We start from the raw sequence: 26389 nt of genomic DNA on the forward strand, positions 1-26389 counted from the left end.
CATGTTATGAGTCTCCTGGCTCAGGGCCTAGTCACAATGTCTTTTCTTTGCACTTCACCCCCAGTTGTTTAATTTCTGAATCTGAAAGCATGCAAATCCTTCCTCTTCCCACTCAGCACTACTCAGCCACACAGAAAACATCCACCTAAATTACTGCAATGAAGTCAGAAACTGTTGTAAAAGGGAGTTTTAAAACTGAGCCATGTATGTGTTCGATAATCATGTAAGCATTGGGGCAAAAATAGTCTTCAGCCGCAGAATGCACTAGATAGCAGTAGCTTGAATTGTTCCAAACATTAAGAGATGGTTATGCAGAAGATATAAATTTCTTTTAATCTTACAGTATTTTTTTTATTCTTAGGCACTTTCTTGTTTAGTTCAGTTTGCTTCTGCAAGAAGATCTTTATTCAACAACCCAGAACGTGCCACATATCTTGGTAATCTAATCAAAGGAGTGAAACAAATACTTGAAAATCCACAGGTATCTGTTTATTTTTTTATTTACTTGAAATGCTAAAACACCTGTGGATTTATTTTTCCACTTAAAGTATTCTTTTAGCAACTGAATCTATCAAAACCACTTTCAGCCAGACATCTGTCTACATTTCAGTGTCTGAAAGGCATCTAACAGGAAGGCGGGGGAGGGTCTTTTTAAAGGGCTTGTGGTGACAGGATGAGGGGCAATGGTTTGAAAATCAGGCAGGGTAGATTTAAGTTGGACATTAGGAAAAAGCTCTTCACAATGAGGGTGGTGAGACACTGCAACAGGCTGCCCAGAGATATAGTTGAGGCCTTGTCACTGGAAACATTCAAGATCAGATTTGATGTGGCCCTGGGAGTCTTGTGCTAGTTGGAATTGTCCCTGCTGACTGCAGGTGTGTTGGACAAGATGACCTTTAAGGGTCCCTTTCAACTCAAGGGAATCTGCGAATCTGTTTGCTTTGTTTTATCTATTCAAAACAAAAGCCTTATGCAAGTAAAATTGCCACCCAATTTTCAACAATGTGCATAAAATTTCTGTTAGATGAAGCTGTTAACTTTGAAACATTTACTTCTTCAAATTTAGGGTTTATCTGATCCTGGTAATTACCATGAATTCTGTCGGTTTTTGGCTCGGCTAAAGACAAACTATCAACTAGGAGAGCTAGTAGTGGTGAAAGATTACCCAGAAGTCATCCAACTTATAGCAAATTTTACTATTACTAGCCTACAGGTAAGAATATATACAGAAGTGTTGTCTTTTCTTCAACTCCTGAGTGACAGAGGGCTGATCTTGGTTCTCAGTGGTGGTGTTTTTGAGGAGGAGGTGAGGCTTATCTTTATGTAAAAATAGATTTTTGTCTGTGATGTAGCTCAGGTCTCTAAATTCTGTAGAACTGGTTCCCACTCTTCTAGGAAGTTTTGCAATGGGAGCAGATGTAAGGAAGAAAAATGACAACTGAAGTAGGAGATAGATGTTAATCTTTCAGCCTTAGTCCTCATCCTCAAAAAAAAAAACCTCCGAGAAACCAAATCCTCTTTTCCAACCCTAAAATACTGACACCTGTGCTAGACTGACTAGACTGTTGAGTTCTGCTTTTGTGCATGTGTAGTTGTACACACACACACACAGAGTTGCCTAGCTGCTGAGTGTAAAGTTCCAGTTGAAACTGGATCCAGTATCTAGGTGGAGTAATGTCAATTTTTGAGTGGCCCACATCTGACTGAGAAGGACACATGTCATAGGATCAAGAATCTCACAGTGTGAAAACATGTACAGATGTAGTTTTGAAACACTCCAAGTAAAGGTGTGCAGATTTCATAAGTGGTACTACACCTCTTACTGTAGAATTTCCTCCTGAATCTTTCTGATCTTCAGAATCACAGCTGAAAAATAGTGACCTTTAGAAGACTCCGGCCTTTAAATTCTTGAGTTGCCAACGGCCACATCATAAGCTTGGAGGAGAAAAGGTGATGAGATAGGATAAGGAACAATGGGTACAAACTGCAGCACAGGGAGCTCCACCCCAAGACAAGGAGACACTTATTTATGGTGAGGGTGTCAGAGCCCTGGAACAGGCTGCCCAGAGCAGTTATGTAGTCTCCTTTTCTGGAGATTTTAAAAACCAGCCTGGATGTGTTCCTGTGTGACCTGCCTTAGGTAATCTACTCTGGCAGGGGGGTTGGACTTGATCCAGAGATCATCATCTCTGGATGTCCCTTCCAGCCTCTAACATTCTGTGATCTCCTGTTGGGTGGCTCAAGGCAGTTTCCCACTCAACAGTTAGGGTTTTTGAATGGCCCTTTTACAGCATTACATAGGAATGTAGGCCTAGCTCTGAGTTTTGAATCACGGATTTCACTGGAAGGAGGCAAGACTGCCTACAAACACTTCTGAGTTTACTCCATAATGTATGCCATAGGATGTGTCAATTCTGACTGTCTCCTTCAGTAATTACGTGAATGAATAAGACTGTCTAAGATAAAAGCGTCATGCTTCACATTGGGCTGCTTTAACAGAAGTGTGTTTTGTTTTCTTATAGCACTGGGAGTTTGCTCCAAATAGTGTTCATTATTTGCTAACTCTCTGGCAGAGAATGGTAGCGTCTGTGCCTTTTGTGAAATCGGCAGAACCTCACCTCTTAGATACATATGCACCTGAGATAACAAAAGCTTATATTACTTCTAGACTGGAATGTGTTCCTGTAGTTATAAGGTAAACCTGTAATTGCAACTTTAAAACTGTAATATGGAAATGTTTACTTTTCTGGCATATTATCTTTTGGTTTAAGATCTGAATGCACTGGTTCTGATTGCCATGGTGATTTCTTAAGATTATCTGAATTGACTTATATCATTTTACTCCTTTTGCTTATTAAATCCAGCACAAAATCAAATTCTAATTGGTTTTCCTCTCCTGAGGCTTTGTGTTTTGAAGAAACCCTATTTCCCCACCCCTTGTTTTTTTTTAAGACTATCTAAATTAACTATATTGTTCAGCTGTGACACATTTTCTTGATGAGTCACTTTGCAGGGCTATGGAGGGTAGGAACGGTGGAAAGCAAAACAAACTCCATGTTCAAGAAAGGGTGAGACCAAGCTAGAGAGTGTCAAGATTGAAAGTGGCCAATTTAAAATGTTTTAGATCACATCTTTTCAATAGTTTAAATGAAATGTCCATATACCCCACACTATAATATAGCTAATAAGGAAGTGTTTAGATTGCTGAAAGGATTTAGTTTTCTCCAAGGGCTTTTATGAATCTCTGATGGTAGGACCTGTGGGACTCTGAAACAAGCTACATCTGCTCTTCCTTTTCAATTTTACATTATGGAGATGCTGTCATTTGTTCAGTTTGTGTGAGAAAGTGCATTCATCTTCACCACTGTTGTCCTTTTGTCTCACCTTAGGCAAAATCTCATGGTTGTCACTTCACTATTTAGTGATCTAGCTATAGCTCATATTATTTGCTTTATATTATCATAATGACTGTGTTACAGACTGATTTCCTTATGGTTCAGAATTGTGAACTTGTCCATCATTCTCATGAACAAAAATTAGTAGTACCTAGGGGAGCTTCCGGTGCTCTGTGCTAGGACAGGGAAGGAGAAGCAGCTGATGGCAGGTACAGTCAGTTTTCCTGGGCCTTCTCTCAACCAGCCAACACTTCTTGTGGCATTTTTGTCTTCTCTGCTTAGCTTTTCTGTAATGGAACCTCAGGGTTGAACCTTCATGTCTGAGTGGTACATTCCATATTAGCTTCCAGGCTTAAAGCACTTAATAGGGCTGAGTTTCTGGGTCAAACCATCTGTTATGACCAGCTCCATTGCTGTTTTCATCAGTGTCACCATCAGCACTGAAAATTCTGTTTCTTCGCTTGGCAGTGATAAGAGATTATTCTGCATGTCCTAATTACGTTGTGGAGGAGTGAGTCTTCCAATCTGTGAAATACCAGTGAGGATAGATGAGGAGAGTATTGATCTTCTCTTCTACCATTCGGTAATGATGTTAGCACGTATCCATTCCTAGCTGTAAGTGGTTTGTGTACCACTGTTATGCTGCCTGGTTCTCTTGTATGACCAAATGTCCAGACTATTCTGGAGAAATACGGATGCCTGGGAGCTGATTTCACAAATCTTCTTCCATCTGCTCCAAGGAGATGAATTGATTTCTCTTCAGTAAATGCCGTTCTCTGCCATGCCCATTTGTCTACAACAGCTGAAACACCATAACGTCACGCTCTGTTCAGCAGCCAGTCAACTGATCCTTCAGACAGTGAAGTAACTTGAAACAATGGAAGGAAAATCACATTTGTCCATTTTGAGTGCCTGTTACGATCTGAAGGGGAGTGACAAGTTAATGAGTCTTCTAAAGAGGGGATGGTTTTCTGCAGACTAGAAGGAGACCTGTTATTTCAAGTGCCTGTAAATACCTGAGATCTGTGTCAGCCCATCTGCTTAGGATTTTCAGCTGCTGTGTATTATCCAAAGTTTGTATGTTAGCTTTGTTGGATTTTGGGATGTCATCTTGATCTGTAGATTGTTTGTTGCCTGTGCAATGAAAGGTAACCCTGTGAATACACTTTTCCTGTTGTTTTGTGTGATGAGTGTAGTTACACTGTATTGTAAGAGCTACTGGTCTCTGCTAGAGGCATTCCATACAGGTCACAACTCTTTTACAGGAGATTTATATAGCAGTTGGCATGGAATCTTACAGAAGCTTGCTTGTTGGCTATGTTATTGTGGTGTTGTGCTGAATTTGATGACTCTGCAAAATCTATTCCAACTAAGTGTTCCATTCTTTCATCATCCTCTGAGAAAGGTGGTGGTTTTGGATATTCTCTTCAGGCACAGTGAGCCTTAGTTCTTCAGGATTTACCTTTTTGTGATCATATCGCCAACCTCATCTCCTCTGCTCTTTGCTCTTTAAAATCTCTGTGAAGAGGAAGGCCCACATAAAACTCTGCTCCGTGTTTGATTAGATGTGTCTGGGGTGGGTGTGTAAATAATTATGAGATCTGTCTATCTGGTGTCTTCACCAGCTGCTAAGGCTTTGATAGTTCCAACAGTTCAGTGACAATGTGCAAGATCTGGATGGGAAACAAGCTTTTAAGCAATAGCGTGGCTAAGTGGGTACTTTTTATCTCTATTCCAGAGATGGCTTAGAAGATCCCCTGGATGATACAGCTACAGTTTTCCAACAGCTGGAGCAACTGTGCACAGTTAGCAGGTGTGAATACGAAAAGACCTGTACACTTCTTGTACAGTTGTTTGACCAAAATGCACAAAACTACCAAAAACTCTTACACGCTTCTAGTAGGAATCCATTAGAAATCACAGTTCAGGAAGGTTAGTATTTAATTGAATTTTTAGACTGCTTTATGTGCCAGTAAATATATATTTGTATATGACAAAGAGTGTTGACCTCACCTCAGGTGTAATTAAACCTTTTCTCAAACTAGGAATTAGTGATTGGAGGCACCTTGCACCACATTTTCACTAGATATCTTTATACTGAATAGAATACATTAGCAGTTGATGGGTTTGTTTTAACATCTTTGTACTTGTTTAGTATATAGACCTGAGAGCTGTAAAAACTTTTAATTTCTGAAAATTAACATTTCAGTGCCTCAGGTGCCCTCATGGGAACCAGCTGCAACTTGATGAACATTTTTTGAAAACAAAGTTGTTAACTTTCTTTTCTTTTTTTTTTTGCATTTATCTGTCTGTAAAAAATTAATGTAACATTAGAAACTTCAATTTACTTTATACAGCTCTGTTAAAATGAATTCCCTAATTTTCAAGCAACTGAAGTTATTTATTGTACTGTAAGTTGTAAAAATCAGTGTTACTTTTAATGTATTTTTTCATATACCTGTTTCGGTCCTCTCTGTCTCGCAATTTGTCTTTATAACTACTGGCTCTTTCCTAATATAGTTATCTTATGGCTGTTGCATCTTTACATGGATAAATGGTGTTGTTGTGAAAAGGTGAGACAGGTTACTGCATAATACAGCTGTTTCTTTGCATGCTATTAAATGTCTGTGATTTATTTTGCTGTTCTTCTGTTGAGTTTGAATATGCTGATTTTCTTCTACGGAGGAGTCATTTTTTCACTGATTTATATGAGACCTCCTACTTTTACCTTTTTTATTAATTCCACTTTCTTCATGCACCTATCAACTTTTATTTGGGAGAATGTTCATTAATGACCTGATTTCATTGACCAGCTGCAGTCTGAATTTATATTCCATTCCTCAGTCATGAGGGAACAGAGGGAAACAATCAGATGGAGTCTGTCAGTGACAGTGCTCTGGGGAATGCTGTTACACCTTAGAAAACATTTGATTCATCTTAAATATTGTGTTTCTTTTCTGCAAACTAAACATTTGTGTTCATATTGAACAATAACTGTTATATCCCCTAGATATACACAGTTAAATTTAGATGTTTAATGGCTTTTAATGTTGCAAAATAAGTTAATGTAATATTAAGATCTCATTTTATTATACTGTCTTGCTCTCTGTATCAATAGTGATGTGGTCATGGTTTACTAAAACAATAATCCCCAAGAAATGGGTCATTAACAGCAGTTAATGATTACTTGTGATCTATGGTAATGACTGATTTCTTTGGGATTATTGCTGGTATAAACCATAATTACAGATTATTACAGCAATAATTATTTTCTAAAAGAAAAGATGTTGTCTGCCTCAGTAATTGCAAAAGCAAATGCTCTGAAAATTTTAAATAGTGAAGGTGTAAAAGAGGAAAAGAAGAATCCAAGAATCCACACCTATTAATTGAGATTGTGGTGAGAGTAGAGAGCTCTCATCAGAAAAATAACTGTACTCAAAAATGAGCTACTGAAGTTTGGAAAAAGGAAGAGTGTTTTTTATTTTTGAAAAGGCTTTTGGCCAAAGAGGTGGCTTTGCTCTTTGAACCAACAAGCACAGCTTCACAGTTGCTTTTGGATAGCATCTTCTGACAGCCATCCTTTGGTGGCTGTTAGTGCTAAATTCAGTTGTGCGGTATCTGTTCTCTAAGACATTTTAGCTCCTTGGTGTTGTGGTAATGATGGTGCAGTCTTTCAGTGTCCTGTTTTAGCAAATGTTGGTGCTTCCACATGTTGTGGTGTGTCTGATGTGGTGTCCCTTGGAAGTGTCCTGTTTGAAAAGCAGCACAGATCTTGAAACAGGGAAATAATACTGGTTATTGGCCAGCGAATACTGTCCTTCCAGACTGTTAGGAATGAAACAGGAACGATATGACAAAATATTTAGAAGTCTTCCTGAAATATCTGGTCTTGTCTCGAAAGACGCTACTTGTTCCCTCTGTCACAAAGTGTTTTCTGGTACAGATCTCAAGACTGTGTTACATATTCATGTCATAGCTGTTTTTAAAATAAGGCTGAGATTTAAGATAAACCTGAATGCTTTCCTGTACTCGTGTTGAAGTCATCTGCATGTGATTTCATGGTCTGTACTCTCTTTTCGTGTGTATTTGCTCTAGTCTTCCCTTTTATGTATAGAACATGTTGTACAAGCAGACTTAAAATGTCTAGTCACCGGATTCAGGCCACAAGGATACTGGAACACCTCAGAACTATTAATTGTTACTGGTTAAAGGAGTTTGGGAAGTAGAGCATGCAGTGCACTCTCAATTCTGGGTTTTTCAAACTATAGCAATACAAAATGTGAGGGAAATGAAGTGAAGTTTAATGTTATATACATTAAGACTAGTTTATTGAAGATTTGAAATTAAAAAATCAAGACAAAAACTCTGCATATCCTGAAGTGTACCTAGAAATATCCATGCTATTGTTCTACAGTCAGAGCATGACCTCATTTGTTTATTTGTAGTTTATCTTTTATGTTAAACTTCAAAATGAGTTTGGAAGACACTTTGCTCATTAGGGGATTGTCTTCAGTCTTGTAAGCTGTGAGGTGATTCTGCCACTTTGCTCTGGTGGGGCCTCACGTGTGGTACGGTGTCCAGTTCTGGGACTCCCAATACAAGACATGAACATGCTGGAGCTGCTCCAGATGAGGGCCACAAAGATGATCAGAGAGCTGGAGCACCTCTCCTATGAAGACAGGGTGAAAGAACTGGAATTGGGGCAGTTCATCCTGGAGAAGAAAAGGCTTCAGAGAGAACTTAGAGCTACATTTCAACATCTGAAGAGGACCTTCAGCAAGGCAGGGCAGGATTTGTAGTGATAAACAAGGGGCAATGGTTTGAAACTGGGGCAGAGTAGTTTTACACTGGCCATCAGGAGGAAGTTCTTCACAATGAGTGTGGTGAAATACTGGAATAGGTAGCCTAGGGATGTGTTTGAAGCCCTGTCCAATGGAGACATTTGAGGTCAGACTTAATGTGGCCCTGGGCAGCCTGCTGTAGTTGCAGATACCCCTGCTTGAGTGCAGGAGGGTTGGACAAGATGACCTTTGATGGTCCCTGTAATCCCAGTGCAATCTGTGAATCTCTAAGTTATGCTATCATCACTTAGTGAACTCTTAGTAACGAGGCAAGACACCTAGTTTATGTGATTTGTCTCACTGAGAAGCCTTGTTTGTTACTTGATTTAATTGTAATATAAATTCTTCCAAGTTGTCTTTGCTGTACCAATAGTTTCAGGACTCATAGCTTAAAAACCTGAAGCAGGAGTCTGCATGGCTTGCGTAGGTATCAGTAGGTCAGATTTTAAAGCCAGACCACCATAATGTGCCAGAGAGGTTTTACAACTTAGAAATGATTTTCCAGCAGGCCAAAAGAATTTCCCATAGTTCAGTGTGTGTTTGTAAACTTCTGAGTTGCATATTTTAAGGCAAGATTTTAGTATGTGAAAGTCTGTATACATAAACTCATCAAGGAGTGTTTTGTGAAACCTTTAGCTTTGCAGAAATTCTGATCCTTACGTTGTCCCTCATTTGATAAGGAATTTGCCAGTGGATATGGGTAGAGACTGGCAGCTAAATAAGCTGGAGGATGGAAAGCTTGACAGCATGGATTGAAATAGATGATCTCTGTGTTACAAATCGTTTTAGAAAACAAAACTCTGGTAGTTCACGAAGCTTTTTTCTGGACAATATATTTGACTTGTGACAGAAACATTTTCTTTTGTGCAGATCACTTCAGATAGTAATGGAATATTGCAAAAAAATCTGTATTTGAATTAGAACTAAGAAACTAAATAGGTTGCAGGAAGTCTTAATTAATTCCTAATGCTACAATAAGTTGATGTAACAGCCCCACAGTAGATAAAATTGTTCTATGCCTTGACGTAACTTGAGGCAGGCAATTAAGGAAACTAGATTAATTGTATATCTAATCTTACCAGGGTGAGCTTGCTTAATTTGTACTTTAGGTTAATTCTTGTGTGTTTTATTTATAAGCATGTCCAGGTTAATAGGCTGCTCTAGTTTATCTGTCAGTTCTGCTCAGAATTTTGTGATAGTTGGTTTGTCTGGGTAGGTTTTCAGTCTGGTAAAGGGAGAAAGCTAACTGTTCTTTTGACAGCATTCCACAGTCTGATCCCTTACAGAACTGCTGATACATTATGGCAGTGTATTGTGCTGGCACAGTGGCTTACAGTCTTTAACTGGTGGTCTTATTTTTTTTACTGCTAGGACGGCTGGCATGGCTTGTCTATTTTGTGGGTACTTTTGTGGGAGGACGATTGACATACACCAGTACTGATGAACATGATGCCATGGATGGAGAGTTATCCTGCCGGTAAGTGTTGCTGCTTTGGAGTTCTTGTTAGCATGTTTTTAAACTGTTCAGTGACATTTAGTATCAGCAGGTGTTTTGGCTTGTAATGTCTCAGGTTTTGGCCAGTTCCTGGACGGGGGGTGCTCAGGGACTGTACTGATTCTCTGTGCATTAGGACTTTTCCGCTGGCTCTAGTCTTTCCAGAGTCTTCATCCTGAGCAATGCAGAAGCATTAAGGCACTCACTGCAGAACTGATTTCAGAGGAGGGGAAGAATATTTAAGGCAAATGTGCCTCTGTCTATAAGCAGTGTCTTGATATGCCCCTGTAGCCACCCTCTTTGTATTTGTGAATTACACTTGCACCCAAGCGTTAATTATACCATTAATGAGCTATGGCTAATATTTGCTACACAACTTCCAATACAGTAGTTCTTGCAGGTGTAGAAGTGTAGAGGAACTACTGGTTGACCATCGAAGGTTTGGACTTATTTTTACAGTCGAGTTTGAAATAAAGAAGGTTCTAAATTTAAAGATGTCCATGTTATAAGGAACTGCTTGAAAGAGACTGGTGCAGAGCTACAGAGATCCTGAAGGGAGTGGAACATCTCCTTTATGAAGAAAGGCTGAGGAAGCCAAGTCCCTGTAGCCTGGAGAAGAGGAGCCTGAGGGGTGACCTCATTCATGTTTGTAAAGCTGTGAGGGACAAGTGTCAGGAGGATGGAGCCAAGCTCTGCTCAGTGATATCCAATAACAAGACAAGGGGCAACGTGTTCAAGCTGGAGCATAGGAGGTTCCACGTGAACATAAGGAAAAACTTCTTCACTGTAAGAGTGAGAGAGCCCTGAAACAGGCTGCCCAGAGATGTTGTAGTCTCCGAGTCTGGAGACATTCAAAACTCGCCTGGATGCCTTCCTGTGTGACCTCCTCTGGGTGATCCTGGTCTAGCAGGGGGGGTTGGAATTGATGATCTTTCGAGGTCCCTTCCAACCCTTAACATTCTGTGATTTTGTGATAACTCTGCAAGTTTTAGGGCAAGGGGCAAGCTAAGGATTATTGTGAATGACAATATTCCTTGTGCAAAATCTGCCTTAATCCTTGTTTTCACTCACCACTGTGTTCAACGTGTGCATGTTCGATCCTGTTCTGCACATCCACTAGCTAGCACATGGAAGAGGACATGCAACTTAGAATTAGATAAAAAGCTTTACATTTTGTCTTTTGTTTCTTGCCTTCCTAATCTACCCTAAGGCCTTCTGGTGTTAGCAGTCTTCCACTGTGTTTTTATTAGAAGTGAGAGGTTTTAATATACAGGCTTACAGATGAAGTAGCTACTGCCTTCCAATCCAGTGACTGCATATTTCAGAATTGACAGAAGGTGACATTTTTTTGAACTGCTGGGTAATCAGGCTTTCACAAAATAACTGACAGAAAAATATGAGAAATTAATTTTTTTTTTTTAAGTGTACATTTTCTTAGCTGGCTTAGGCTGAAGTTGATTTGTTGAATCACTCCTGATAATATGGAGATACACACAAAGTAAGAATTTAGATCAGAAGAGAAGTGTTTGCTTGGATGTTTTAGGACAGATAGAAGTGGGAAGAAGGAAGGCAAACAGTGCATTATATAGAAACTTATTTCTAAGGACAGTAGCTGCAGTTCTCAGGAAGCTTGGACACCTATTGCATTTTCTATCTGAGACCTATGCTTCTCAGATTTCATAGAAAAACAGAATGGCTTAGGTTGGACGTGACCTCAGAGATCATCTACTCCAACCTCCCTGCCATGGGCTGGGACATCTCTTGACTAGACTTGATTGCTCGGGATCTCCTGCAACCCAACCTTGAACACTCCCAGGGAGGAGACATCCACAGCCTCCTTGGGCAACCCATTCCAGAGTCTCACCAGCCTTGTACTGAAGAATTTCTTCCTAAGATTCAGTCTAAACCTACTCTCCTTCAGTATAAACCCACTCCTCCTTGTCCTGTCTCTAGGCACCCTTATGAGAAGTTCCTCTCCAGTCTTCCTGTAGGCTCCCTTCAGGTATTAGGAGGCAGGTCTAAGGGTCTTTCAACATGGAACTGATGTTCTAAGAAATGAAAAAACATTTTGCAATTTCACCACAATATAACATATGTATCTTTGAGTGACAAGCTAATTAGAAAAGCATTATGTTGGTGTTTATGTTTAATAGTGCTCAGATAGCATAATTAGCATCTAAACAAAACACAATTCTAGAAGAAACTTAGGTAACCCAAATATGGACTCCTAGAGAAATTAGCTATGACAGCAGCATTTAATTTGAGGATTCTTCCTGAAAATGTTTGTTTTTTTTTATTGTCATGAAGCGTTTTTCAGCTGATAACTTTGATGGATGCCCAGTTACCAGAGTCTAGTAATGAAAAAGTAGAACTGGCAATCCTGTGGTTCTTGGATCAGTTCCGAAAAACTTATGTGGGAGACCAGCTTCAGCACACCTCAAAGGTAAGTATTTGCTTTAAACCACAACATCTGAAATAAAAAAGTCTGTGCAGAAATGAACCTGCCAGTATATCCTGAACATAGAAGCTGTTGAGCTTAGTTGGTGGCTGATTGTCTAGCTGGAGAGATGGATGAATGGGAGGGTGAAAGGATGACTTCTGAATGTGATGTTAATCTGAGTGGGCTTCCTACCATGTGTGCATTTGAGTTTTGGCATGCAAGCAGTTAATATTTTAACAGGTCTGTTCATTAAACAATTTTCAGTTACTTTGCATTTCAATTTTTTATTTCAAACATTTAGCTGGGTTCTGCTATATTGTGTTATATTTCACAGCTGGGTACACAAGATTTATTCTTTTAATAGTTCTGTTCTTTTGACAGTTACTCATTTATGTGGTTTCCACTGTATTTCTCGCATTACTTTGCTTTTCTGCATTTTAAATAGGGAAGAGGGAAAAGTAAGATGCATTTTTTAAGAAGCAGCAGTTAATTCACCTTAACTGTAGGGGACAGTCATAATATAGATGTTATAAAGAGAATGTCAGTAAGATGAGATCAATTGATCTTGAGAAAGACTGAAAGAATTCTGTTGGAGCCCCAAGCAAATCTTTAGCAAGAATTGTGACAGTGACTGAGATTTGGTTTTACTTGTGTAGCACTCAGCCCTTGCTTTCTGCAGAACAGTCCCCATCTCAAGGATTCTTTTATCCCTTCAGGTTTGAACTGTACTTCAACATTATTGAATGGTTCCTCACTTAATATTAAAAATAAATTTTTACACTATACTGAATGACTTTTTCATGAAAGCAATGTGTTCTTTTCAATTGTCAGAGCAGTTTTGTTATTTTTAAGTGTGGTGCACTGCTCTAATGCCAAGCAGCAGAAGGTACAGTGTAAAAATGTGCTGCTGCTCCTGGTATTTCCATTAGCAAAACTCCTGCTGGTGGCAATTCAGAGGCAATGTGGCTGTACAGTAGTTGTTGTCCTGATCTGTAATTCCCAGATTGTTTTTCCTTTCTGGTTTTGAGGGGCTTGATTTCACCTTCTATTGTGACTGATGGAGGTGTGACACTGTGGAGAAGTCCTATCAGTGTATGGAATGTTGTAAGAGATTGTTAGAAGAGATTGTATACCTGCGCTTTTATGTCCCTGCTTACAGAAAACTGGCAGAAGCTTTTGTGTGTGGGTAAAGGAGCAGGCAAAAAACATGGAGTGTATTATTTAGATGTAATCACCTGAAGCTCTGTTGCCAGTAGCAGAAAATGGGAAAGTTGACCATTTGCCAGCTGCCTCGGAATGCAATACATGTGAATTTAGCCAGCTTAGCAATGTGTTCTGAATAACCATAAGGCTGCCTCTGCCAATGTATTGTGTGAGGAGGGTTAAACAGTTAATTAGGGAGTAACATGCTGGCTAATCTTTCCATCTGATTTATTGGAGAGCACTTTCAACAAGGAATTAAGTTTTACTGAAAGGATATGGGGGGAAACTGCAGGATGAGTGTAAGAAAATGGCTTTGTGTTAGTTTAATGTTTTGTAGGGGATTCCCCCAATAAATGGACATAAATCAACCAGTAATACATCATATTTTGTATACTGCCTTAGTTTATGACATAGATGTTGTATGTAAGCAGGCTGGGAAAGTGGGGATCCTGCAAGACTTCTGTGTTACAGTTCAAGGGCTGTTTGGAAATTCTAGCCCTAGTCCAGCAACTCCACAGTGCCTTGCACATGCATTTTCTTTTTTTCTCTCTCTTTTTTTTTTTAATGATTTCATTACATTATCTACCAGTATAATTTAGTTTGCAGTCAAATTGCCCTTTCTTTTTTATAGTGTTCTAGTAAGTCTAATACATTTGCCTGTCATTTGCACTGATAGAATCCTGTGGTCCATATCACATTAGTTTACCAGGTCTTACAACAAAAGCTGTGTGTAAAGGCATCTGAGCTCTGAGTTTTGGTGGGGTTTTACATTTTTAATAAAACCAAATGAGATGTTTGTGCACACTTCACACTTAAGAGCAAGGCAGATGCCAGCACTTGTATACTGTTTCTGCTTTCTCCTGCTGTAGCAGCAAGTATAGCAGCAGATGGCATTCTACCCTCACAGTTGTAAATCCTCTGATGCTGTGTCGTCTCTTGCTGGCAGCTATCTACAATAAAAAGGCTCACATTTGGAAGCAGAAGAGTCAGACATATATCAATTGACTAAGTTAATACACATTTATATAAATATTCAGGATTGTTTGGATTGTTTTATTTACAGAATGGCTAATGGAAATTGTGCATGCTTCAGCCATACAAAAAGAACTGCTGAGAGTATTTCTCTATAGGATCATGTGCTTGCATACAGAACATGAGACTGCTTAGAGAGGGCTGAGTAATCTAATGGAATTGTAGAACAAGCCTTCTATATAAATATACAAACTTTGTTCATTAACACATAATCTTAAGTTTGTGCATGTAATAACAGCAAGCTCATTACAGAACATCAAAATGGGCTGTGTAAGTTAATCTTATTAATCAGTCCACCAGGGCTTGCTGTCTCTACGGAAGAACAGCAAAGCCTTGAAGATCTTTTCCATGATACACTTATAGTGGCATTACATTTCCAAAACAAAAACAAGGCATCAAGGTTTGTGGATTCATAGGATGTTTTAGGTTGGAAGGGACCTTAAAGAACATCTACTTACAGCCCCCATGCCATGGGCAAGGACACCTTCCACTAGACCTCATCCGGCCTGACTGTGCACACCTCCAGGGAGGTGGCATCCATGACCTCCCTGGGCAGCCTGTTCCAGTGTCTCACCACCTTCACTGTAAAGAACTTTTTTCTAATCTCCAGTCTAAATCTTGCCTCCTCAACCTTCAGTCCATTCCCTCTCATCCTAGCACCTACAAGTGCTTATAAAAAGTCACTTCCCATCGTTGTTGTAGCCCCCTTTAGGTACTGAAAGGCTGCTCTAAGGTCTCACCAGACCCTCCTCTTCTCCAGGCTGAACAGGCTTCTTTCAGCCTGTCCCCAGAGGGGAGGTTTTCAAGCCCTCTGATCATCTTCATGGCCCTCCTCTGGAACCTCTCCAACAGTTTCATGTCCTTCTTGTTCTCGGGGCACCTAGTGCTCTAGGTGGGGTCTCACAAAAGCAAAGTAGAAGGGCAGAATCACTTCCCTTGTCCTGCTGGTCACACTGCTTTTGACATAGCCCAGGACATAGTTGATCCAAGCCCAGAAGTATCAAGACACTGTCTTTTGGATCAGATAGACCCTTGGATATACAATCTGCTGAATATTAGACTGGGTTCTCTGGTACTGTACAGCACTCTTAGTATCTGCTTGTTTAACAACACAGTTTGTTTTAACATTGACATGATTTAGCTTTCACAGAGCTATATTTGTGGCTTATTGCTGATTTGGATGCTGACAGTGCAGGACAAAGTAGGTGCCTGGAAATGCAGTGCATTGTGCTTTACTGAAACTGTAGTCTCAGCTTCTATCTGTGATGGTTCTCATGTTGTTGTGTCCCACTGGTAGCCACTATTCTGAGTAGGGTAATAGTGCATGGAATTGCAATTGCTGACATCAAAGGTGTGTTGTTTATTAGACAAAACATTGCCGTTTTGAATGAGATTTTCCTTTGCCATAGTCTTAACAATGCAATTATTTATTATTTACCTTTGCAAGTGACAGTAGCCTTGGAGGAAATAATCACGAAGGACAGCATTTTAAATGAAGAAGATCTTAATAAGCTGTGAAAGATCTGAACATTTAGAATCTCCAATGTGTCTGGAAGCAGGAAAAGGCCCTGGCTAGCAAGTCTTGTCTTCTTTTTCCTTGCTTAGCCTAATTTAGTATCTCTTGTTCAAAAATGTTGGACTGTATTTGTTTTAACAAATACACTGCGTGTCAAGGGGCATTGAAGCACAAAGAGCATCTGTCAACAACTCTTAGTCGTTAAGTATTTTGTGATTGCAAATAGAATTAAGTGGGCATTAATGGTGGCTCTGTATGTAAGAACTTGCATTTAAAAATATGAATGTGACTAGAAAGTATTAAGAAGGGTTTAGAATTAGGGTATCTCTCACGTCACTGTGGGTATTCAGTGGTGTTGCAGCTGAGATGAAGGATTTTCTCTTGCCATCTGTGCTCCCTACACCACGCGGCGCTATTGAACCAGAGTTCCCCGCTTAGTTCACTGTCACTCTGCCAGACACCGAGGTCAAGACTGGGACCTCTGCACATGTTAGGTGAGGGTAATGTGCTTGAAAATATTAGTGACAGCAAGTGTTTAAGACTGAGCTCTGCTTTCTAGCAGAGACTGACTGCAGATAGTGTCTGGAGATCTCTTTTTGGCTTCTGTAATCAGAGTAATTAAAGAAATCCCACACATACTCTCTGCCTGCAAGGGAGGTATTTGGTTTGTGTTTTAAAGAGAATTTCATGTATACCTTAATGCACTGTGACCTCTTTTGCCTCACTGAAGCAATTAATGGTTCCTTGTTCTGCTCTTTCTAATCAAATACTAGCCCTAAATGTGTTTTAAGGGAATTTTGAAGTGATTTTAAGCTCTACCAGATGGCTCTAGTTTCAGGGATACCACTAGAAGTGAAGATCTCTGGCAAATAGGCTGTTCAGCCAGCCATGCCTGTCTTCTGCCCCAACCCTCACTTATAGTGGTGGCCACTCAAGGCAGAAGAGTAAGAGTTACAATTCTGTCTCTTGAGTTTTTAGGAAACAAGCCCATGTACAGATGAAACTGTCAACTTCTGGGGGTGCATCAGTTGTTTGATCTGAGGATCTGGTCTGGTTGTCAGTCTAGGGCAGGTGAGCATGAGGAGTGTGGATTCATGTTTTGTACAGTGCCTTGGCATATACAAGGTTGAAGCACGGTTGTGAAGTGTGTGTATAGGGGTGCAAACTGGATTTCTTCCTGCATCCTGCACCTATTGTATCTGCTTATGTGGTCAGTAGAAAGAAGTTACTGTATTAACATTTAGGATTGCACCGCTGTGCCTTTTTAAAGGTCTTAAACTATAACATAAGAGGTAGTTCTGCATTACAATAAAAATAGCTGGAGGATTCAAAATTTAGCCTGGCAGCGTGTTCAGAAGGGAGGGGAAAATACCATCTCCTTGCTGTGTGCTGCTTGCAGGAGCTGAAACTGCAACTGCATGTAATCAGGTATGATCTAACCACTGAACACAGGCTTGGCTCCTAACGTGTGGTGTATATCCTGGCGGCTTAAGATGTTTTGATGTTTCTTCACTACCTGGATATTTCTCTGACTGCTCTGCCTGCCAACAGAGAAGCAGGATGTAGCAAAAAAAGAAGAAAGATAGAAATAGCATAGTTGTGCAGAAGGTGACTAGTTTCACCCTGCACAGGATAAGACCTAGAGATCTGCAGCAATCCGCTGACTTTAATGGAGGTCTTCTCATAAAAGATTCTGGATCCTAGCATCACCATGATTAATGGTATCTTAACACTTATGACTGATTAGCCTTTTCTGAGCTGTAAAATATATATACTGTTTTATTTCATTACAGTGAGGTGAAGATCACAGCACTGACAGGTGCTGGAAATTAGCAGGCAGTTTTGAAATTGTTCTGTGCACTAGAAATTAGATCTCATTTTAATTCAGCTTTTCCAAACTAGTAAATGAGGTTAATGCCATACATATTCAGCTGATATGGAGGAAGAAATTGATATAAAGTAGATCAGCATAGCTACAGGGCTACTTTAATTTATAGGTAAAGAGGCAGTGATAAATGAAAGTAATGTAGTAGTGGTCACTAAACTCCTCAGCCATCAGGGATTCAATAGTGTTAGTTGCTCATTAAAGGCATTGGTGGGGTACATCAAATAGAAATTTGAAAAGAAATAGCCAACTAACCCTTAATTATCAAAGCATAGAAAATACTAATTATGCCTTAATTAGCTTTTCTTTTAATGTACTGAAATTGTTACTTTTTGTGTAGCACAAATGGATAGTTATATCAACAATAAATAGGTTGTTTTAATAACTTTCTTTTACCTCTGGGAAAACCACACTCCAATTTTTAATATGCAATAATGCTTCTCTCTAGCCTGTAGGAGATGAAAATTATTAAGTAGCTTTATTTTTTGAAGATTTTACAGCAGCTTTGGGAAGAATTATTTCACCATGCATCAATTATTTTTAATTGAACTGAATATTTTTCAGATTGCATGAAATGCCTCTCATTTAAGTTTAACATTTAGAGTTTGTTAAGGAAGCATCGTAGTGAGAACCAAGTACAACTTATTTCAGTGGCATGTTTGAGGATGAATAAAGAGCAGCTGTTTCAGAAAAAAAATTGTCACTGGCAGTTTTCACTTGACTGGGCCAAATAATTTTCACTCAGTTTCACAGCTGCCAGACTGTTCTCATCCAATCTCCTTGCAATTCATGTAGGCAAAAAAGGTAGGGATTGACTTAAGTGGGCCTTGGCTCCAGCTGGTCCTAATGAAAAGCTCCCGTGGCTGTTGCAACACTCTTTTCCTTTTGAGGCAGCATGTAGCCTTCCCTCTCTGGTTGTGTGTGCAGGACAGAACAAGCAGAACTTGGGCTGTTACTTCAAAAACAACAGGTATGTGTTTTTTTCCAGATAAGTGATGGGAGGAAAACACTGCATAGTGCTAGTCATGAAAGCCTCCAAATTGTGCCCTTGTAGCTCAGAGGGTCAGTGGCATGCTGAGCTGCATCCAAAACCAGCATGGCCAGCAGCCCGAGGGAGGTGATTCTGTCACTTTGAGACCTCACCTGGAATACAGCATCCACCTCTGGGGCTCTCAATACAGGAAGGACATGGACCTGATGGAGCAGGTCCAGAGGAGGGCCACAAAGGTGATTAGGGGGCTGGAGCACCTCTGCTATGAGGACAGTTTGAGGGAGCTGGGGTTGTTAAGCCTAGAGAAGAGAAGACTCTGGGGAGAAATAATAGCAGCTTTCCAGTACCTGAAGTGGATCTACAAGAAGGCTGCAGAGAGACTGTTTACAGAGGCCTGCAATGATAGAACAGGGGACAATGGTTTGAAATTTAGACAACAGTAGTTTTAGATTGGATGTTAGAAACACTGCAGCAGGTTTCCCAGGGAGGTAGTTGAAGCCCCATTCCTGGGTATAATCAGGGTCAGACTTGACAAGAGTCTGAGCAGCCTGATCTAGTGGAGGATGTCTCTGCTGACTGCATGGATTAGATGACCTTTGGAGGTCCCTTTCAACCCAAACCATTCTATGATTCATGTGACAGTCTGTGCTGAATTTAAAAGAATATAATTGGTAGCATAAAAATCAAAATCAATTAGATGTTATTGTGGGGAACAACTAAAGTATTGCAGGACTTTTCCAGATTTATAGAACTGATACAAACCACTCATTTGCAACTTCATTTTGTCCTAACATTTTTAGCTTTAAAATAGAGTAAGACTATTTTGGTTGTCTACAGAACTTAAGGTTACAATGTAGCAACCTAAAGATATTTCAAACATTTTACATACAGTCAGCATTGACTATGGTCAAAGTGCTGGGAAAGGTAAGACTGAAATGGGCAAATAAAGTTGTATTGTTTGACAAGTAATTTCTTGATGGTTTCAGTCATTCCCTTAAAGAACTTTAAGGAATCTTACTTGCTTTCAGTAGCAAAAATGAGGTGAGAACACTTCATGTTTCTTGAACTGAATATCTAGCATGGAGACAACTACAAAACTTGACATATCTGTAGCTCCAACATTGGAGTGTAGGATCTTTTTATGGGGTTGAATTTGTAAGTTTGCCCTGAATTTACCCATTTCTAGCAGGTTTAGGAGCTAGAGAATATTTGCCTAAGTAAATGTTACCAGGCAGATCTCTTTTCATGTTTTCTATCGTAGCTCCTACCCTGCCATGAGCAAAAAAACTTTCAGCAAATATTGCTGAACTGATATTTAAAACTACTTAATTGCCTAAAGACTGGACAAGTTAATTGTCACATTGCTCCTAAAGATGTGGAGTTGCTCTTAATTAATTCTAGGTTGATTTACACTGACAAGCATCTTGTTCCACGTGGAAACCTTTTCTTTTTCTTTAATAAAATCTAATACCATGAAGGATTCTTTAAGTACTTAGTGCAGAATTTGAGGGTTTTCTGGTTTTAAATTAAAAGAGCACTACCAGCAAACCACTAACAGGTGAGATAGAATCTGTGACATTTTAATTCCTGGGACTGCGCAGCAGATTCTTGCTTAAAGTGCCTCAGCAAACTCTAATTGCAATACACCCTGCCTGTTCTTTAGCTACCTTCAAAAATCCCTTTATTGAATGTCTCCATTACTTGGATATTCCACACAGCAAAAAACCTATCCAGACATAAAGACTTAAGAATTTGACAATTTATAAACATTGGTTTCCTCATCAGGTTGAGTTGTAAAGTAGTCTTTATTGTACATATCCTCAATTCTGTCATCCTTTACTTCTGCAGGAATCAATATATTTTTCTTCTATAAAGCACTTCCCCTTCTGTGTTTGCTTGGGGAATTTTTGTTCTGCTTTCTCTTACCAACTTTTTCATTATACCCCTCTAGCCTCCCTCTTCTTGCAGTGCTTTTTAGAATCTTTAAAGCCTGTACCATTGTCTGATCTCATTATCTTTTCCTCATTGCTCACGACAACTTAAACCTGCGTGAATCTTTATATAGATATTATTTAATCACATGTTTGCAATTAGAGCACTGCTTTCAGTGCTGTGCTATTTTATTTTAGAATGTTGTAACACAAATCAGACATTCTTAAAAATAAATAATTAGCATAGTTCAGTTCTGCACTTGGCTGTAACTGAGCTTTATTTTGTAGCTGCTAATAAAGGCACATTATCATGTTCAGGCATTGCAATTATCATTGAAATGTGTATGTCCATTAACTGCAACATTAGGCTGAGGATATAATTACTGTCTAGAGCCAATATCTTTGTGAAGTTAGGTCTATGATGCTATTAAGCTATAAGCAGTATTTGTAAACTAATATTTAAACATTTCAGAATTGATGCCATCACTTGCGGACTTAAAAACTAATCCTACTTCCACTCCAAATTATTGACTTCTTAAGTGTTTGGCAAATATATTATTGGATTATTTGAGTGCAAGTATAATTTGTGATTGGAGGGAGACTACTGCTTTTCTAATAGCATGTGATTCTGTGATTCTCTGGAGTGCCCAGAACGTATTGAACGGGTGGTAGAAGAGGGAAGCTGTGATAACAGCAGGTTGCTGGTCAAACAGTGTCACAACATGCTGCAAACAGGATTATATTTACTTGTAGTAGATCTATGTATCAGACACTTCAGTATAGCAATTTAACTACAAAAAAACCCCAAACTCTGTTGCATGCTGAGACTAAAGAAAACACTTTCCTAATAATGTACCAAGGATGTTTTAAAGAGGATGTACTTTCTGAAAATTTGTAGTGTTTATGCTGACAGAAGAACATGAAATGTCTTGTAAAGTTAGGTAGATAGTCACCTCTAATTCCACATGTCTGCAGATGTTTGGATCGGTAATGAAATGCCTTTTTTTTCCCAGATGTTGTTTTTATATGCAAAAAGGCATGGTAGTAATTGACTTTTAAGTATTTGCATCAATTAATTTTGTGTTCTATTCCCTTGGTATAGCAGTGATGTCCATTACTTTCTTTAATTTGCTTACCTGTCTCAGAGATTGAGAATCAGGTCTTTCATCATTTTTCATCTTATTTTGAATGCAAGTATATGTAATTTTCTTTGAGCACAGATGAATTACTACATTGCTTGGTGATTTGCGTCTGATACAGCCTAATATAATTGTGTAAAATACAAAAAGGAATTTCACATTTTGCTTTCATGTGGTGTGCCTGCTTTTTTTGGCTTACCTGCTGCTGGTTTGATGGCTGGACTTGGTTGTATTGACTCTACTTAGCTTTTCTGTCCAAGTCATTAAATACTACTTACTATTTATTAGGTTGTTTGTATTTATTACATTGATTATGTTATTTGTTTAATAATTCAGCTATCATTTCACCTCAAGCAGATTCTCTTCTCTGAGTAACTTCTAACTGCTGGACCTTTCCACTTGTTCCATATATCCCACACCAACTGAGCCAAAATGAATAAACAATAGGCATCTTGGGGGGTGGGGGAAAAGACTGTCTTGTGACTTACTCATCTAAAATGTATTGGGATTATTGCTGTATGTTTGCTTCAGATCCTCATTATTTAAGTAGCTTAACGAATTAATTTCCCAGACCTTGCAGTAAGTAAATTAACCATCAGAGTTCAGAGTAGAGTGAGTAATTCTTTAATATTAGACTATGGCAATTTTTATGACTCAAACTTAATTATGAAATTGCTTATTGCATATTTGTGTAACTCAAAGAGGAAAAATATGCAAAAGAACACATAATAAGTACATCTGTCAAAAAAGAACAAAACAGTAAAATCCTAGTAGGTTAGATTACTCTTGTTTATGCTGGTTGAATTATACATCACTCAGTTTAGATACCACGCTCAGGAGTCTGCCCTGGTCAGCAAAGCTGAAAGGGTTTTTTGTTTGTTTTTTTAGCTTATAAACTGTCAGGATCTCCTTCAAAATTACTGAAGAACTTCATTTGGTTGCCTGTAACTAGCATATTGCTAAAACAGTGGGCTAGATCATCCTGCAGATTTTCCTGTATGGGGGAATATATATTTGTGTACCAGTGTTCTTAAACAGGAATTGTTATAGAACAGTGCCTTATGTACTTATAGGCTAAGGGGGTCTTTTTTTTTTTCCTCTTAGAAAATAATTAACTCAAGTAATACTCTTTCCAGGTAGTTTTATGCACTGGTATTTTCTATTCTTACATGTGAAACAAGTATGATAACTGAATAGCTCAAGTACAAAATTCTGCTCTTTGTGACCTCAAGGCCAATTGATTTGATTTACGAAACTGCAGTTTCAGACCTGTCTTAGATGGTGCATGTAAGCAGTCTCTTGGAGTGTTTTGTGCTTGTTTTGTTAGAGGTACAGGGTCTTGTGTACTTCAGAACTGCAAAGAACATTCTATTTCTCCTTTTACCTTTTTTTCTCCTGGATATTTAACTGGACAGGATTGGCTAGTTTACATTCCTGCTTTATTCAGATTGCCTTCCACACCTTTTAGACGTATTTCCAAGTAAAGGTCAGTGTTGACCCAGTCGAAGAAGGCAAGCATTTGCAGAGCAGCATCTACAGAAAAAAAAAGCCTCTTGAGCTGTTGTCACCTAACCTAAATCCAGCCTAACCTGCAATACATCACTTCCACTCTAGAAGAGAGAAAGTCAATGGAGCTGAATCGCTAAGGACTATTTCCTGCAGCAGCAGTTATATTCAGGATGTAGTGTAAGAAACCTTTTGGGGTTTGAGTTATAAATGAGGCTTCAGCTACTTCCTCTGTTTTGCAGTTCCTTTGATCTGGAAACTTTCCAGGTTGCTGAAGTCACTGGATTTCTGAATCAAGTTGTTTTGTTGTTTGTGTTTTTTTTTCACTTGGACTGCACTTGGCTTCACGTGCCATACGTAAATGGCTTGCTAAGCTTTCTGAGATGACCATAATAAGGAAAACATCCACCTTGTAAAATGCTTCCTGGTGAATTAAGCAAAAGGCTTCCTCTGAGACAGGGCAGATGTACCTGTGCCCTTCCTTTTGCATCTATATAAAAATAACTTTACCAAGAAAGGCTTCTCAGCAGAAGGTGCACTTTGTTCAGTCAAGAAAGGGCTTCTAGTGTGCAATTCTCTTCCATTTTGTCGCCCAATTCATTGCTCATCCAAACATTTTGCTCAAGAGGTCATCTATTCCTCTTGTTTATCCCTCTTCCCTCATTGGAATCCCCATTTATGAGATTTTTATTTTCTTTTGAGATGCCCATAACTTGCAGTTCTTGAATATGGGTGAAAAGAGAGCACTTGTAGCCAGATTTGTGACCTGCCCTTTGAGATCTGTAGTTTTTCTTAGGTTGAATGAGGCCTTGAGCAACCTGGTCTCGTTGAAGGTGTCCCTGCAGGGACCTCTGTGGGGAGTTGAAACGAGATGATCTCTAAGATCGCTTCCAACCCAAATCATTCTATGATTCTATTCTGTGTTATCTTTTCCCAGTGCTCTCAGCATGTTTTAGACATAGTCCAGTGTTTTAAGATGCTCCAGACACAGTTGGATATGTTGGAAAAAGAGGTTCATCCTGAGGTGTTTCTTGCTGTCTGCTCTTGAGAGGATTTTAGATTGCTCCTGCCATATACTATTAATGTAAATATGGACAGTCTAGATTTTTTTTCTTTGTCACTTATTATCTGCCTACCTTGAGCAAACTGTTACTAACATCAAATGAAAACCCATAATCAGAGACCATTTACGATTCTTATAAACTTATAAGTATGGTCATCTTATTAAAAGTAGAGCATTTTAAGTGACACATTGTGAAATCCACTATTTTCTTTACAAATAAATAAAGAGTAACTGTTGGGAAAGATCTGATATGTGTTGGAGCTAGAAGGTCACCAGAGGAAGCACAGGTTAGCAGTTGCATTTAGTGCTATGGACTGGTGGTGGGTGGTGGTGCTGGTGAACAAGTAGTGAATCACCCAGTGCTTGTTTGGTTTGTATTCTGTAAAGATTTAGTCACAGTAACAGATTCATAATGGCAGCTTGAATACACTTTGGGAAACTATCAACTGTCATTTCTACAGGCATATAGAACTGTCAAGCAGAACTGAGCCGTGATGTGTAGGGCTGTTTCTATTGTGAACCTTGGATTACTCTTAGCGGCTGTTTACAAGGCAATTTCACTTTGTTTGCCCTTTACTTTCTTCATCTGCCAATAAGCAAGTGCCTTGTGCAATGAAATCATCAAAGAATCATCATCATAGAATGGTTTAGGCTGGAAGGGACCTTAGAAATCATCTACTCCACCTCCCCACCATAGGCAGGGACACCTCTCAACTGGATTCAGCTGCTCAAGGCCTCATCCAGCCTGGCCTGGAACACACCCAGGGAGGAGGCATCCACAGCCTCCCTGTGCAGTCCATTTCAAATCCTTTCTGTTCATTTGTGGAGGGGCAGGGGCAAGGGAAGCAGGTGAGCAGGAGCTGCTTTTTCTTTGCTATCTTCACCAACAGGTTGGTGGCATTCAGTTTTCTATTTGCCTTGTTGCTGCTTTGGCCCCAAACAAGTGAGAAAACTCTTTTGAGAAAACATCTTTCATTTTTAAGCATGCTTATGCTTAATAGTTATGACAAGTTGTTTTTAAAAATCTGTGCATTTGAGACAGCATTAATTATTCATGTGTGTTTCATTACAGAAAGAACAAACTGCCTGTAGGGTCATTAAACTCTTACTTGGCTATGACCATCAAAGTTTAGCTGACCTAAAATGGTGCATTGTTTGGGTTGTAATATGCTGCTTGAAAAAAAAAATACCCTATGATTTAGTTTTGATTCTGACAATACTCAAAAGGATTTGTTATGTCTTACAGACCTTTCTGCAAACTACTAATGGGATGAACACAATATATCACTTTTATAATAGTGAGCTATTAAAGGCAAACATAAAGCAGTCTGAAGCCCATAAGTGCTGCCAACAGCTCCTGCTTTAATGAATTCCCTTTTAGATGTCCATTAAATGCTCATGGCAAATGTACTCATAATGGAAATGGCAAATCTAAATGGGTAGATATGAATAATCCATGGAGTTTAAATTCTGTTTATGATCATCTTCACATTTAGTTTTCAAGACAACGCAGTTTAGTTTTCATTACAGTTTGGAATAAAGAGGACAGGGAGTAATTGATTGCTTCAAGCAGATTAAAATCAATGGGTTGCTTTTCAAAGAACCCGTTCAATGCAGTAATTTCAACTTTAAACATTGATTTAGGAAACTCAACACAAAATGTTTTGTGCCGTGTGAACTTTTATGTGGAAAGACTAATACTAATTTTATTTCTATATGTCTGTATATAGAAATATATAGAGGTTGTTATCAATGTGTGCATGAGTAAATAGTGATCTATATTAAGCCATTTGGATATTATTGCACTCCTATAATGAATCAATGAGATTCCCGTCATCATCGGGATACTGTTTGTAAACCATTAGCACACAGAAATTACAGCCCATCATACATCATTACTGTGATTGAGGCTTTATTACCATATTCTCAAATTGCTTGCTTGCTATAAAACT

General features: G+C 39.1%; 1 protein-coding gene across 3 annotated transcripts in view; it reads left to right on the top strand.

Annotated features, from left to right (window-relative positions):
- The window catches only part of RANBP17 (RAN binding protein 17), a 154750-nt gene that overhangs the window by 15205 nt on the left and 113156 nt on the right, over window positions 1–26389 (top strand). For all 3 annotated transcript variants that reach the window (XR_010306378.1, XM_064161639.1, XM_064161640.1), the window contains 6 exons: window positions 362–481; window positions 1067–1213; window positions 2523–2695; window positions 5134–5327; window positions 9608–9713; window positions 12039–12174. Coding sequence is in view for 2 of the 3 variants with exons in the window: in XM_064161639.1 (XP_064017709.1) it covers window positions 362–481; window positions 1067–1213; window positions 2523–2695; window positions 5134–5327; window positions 9608–9713; window positions 12039–12174 (876 nt within the window). In the remaining variant the exon portion in view is untranslated. The remainder of the gene's footprint in view (window positions 1–361; window positions 482–1066; window positions 1214–2522; window positions 2696–5133; window positions 5328–9607; window positions 9714–12038; window positions 12175–26389) is intronic.

This window comes from Pogoniulus pusillus, chromosome 22 (genome assembly GCF_015220805.1).
Source record: "Pogoniulus pusillus isolate bPogPus1 chromosome 22, bPogPus1.pri, whole genome shotgun sequence".
Lineage (NCBI taxonomy): Eukaryota > Metazoa > Chordata > Aves > Piciformes > Lybiidae > Pogoniulus > Pogoniulus pusillus.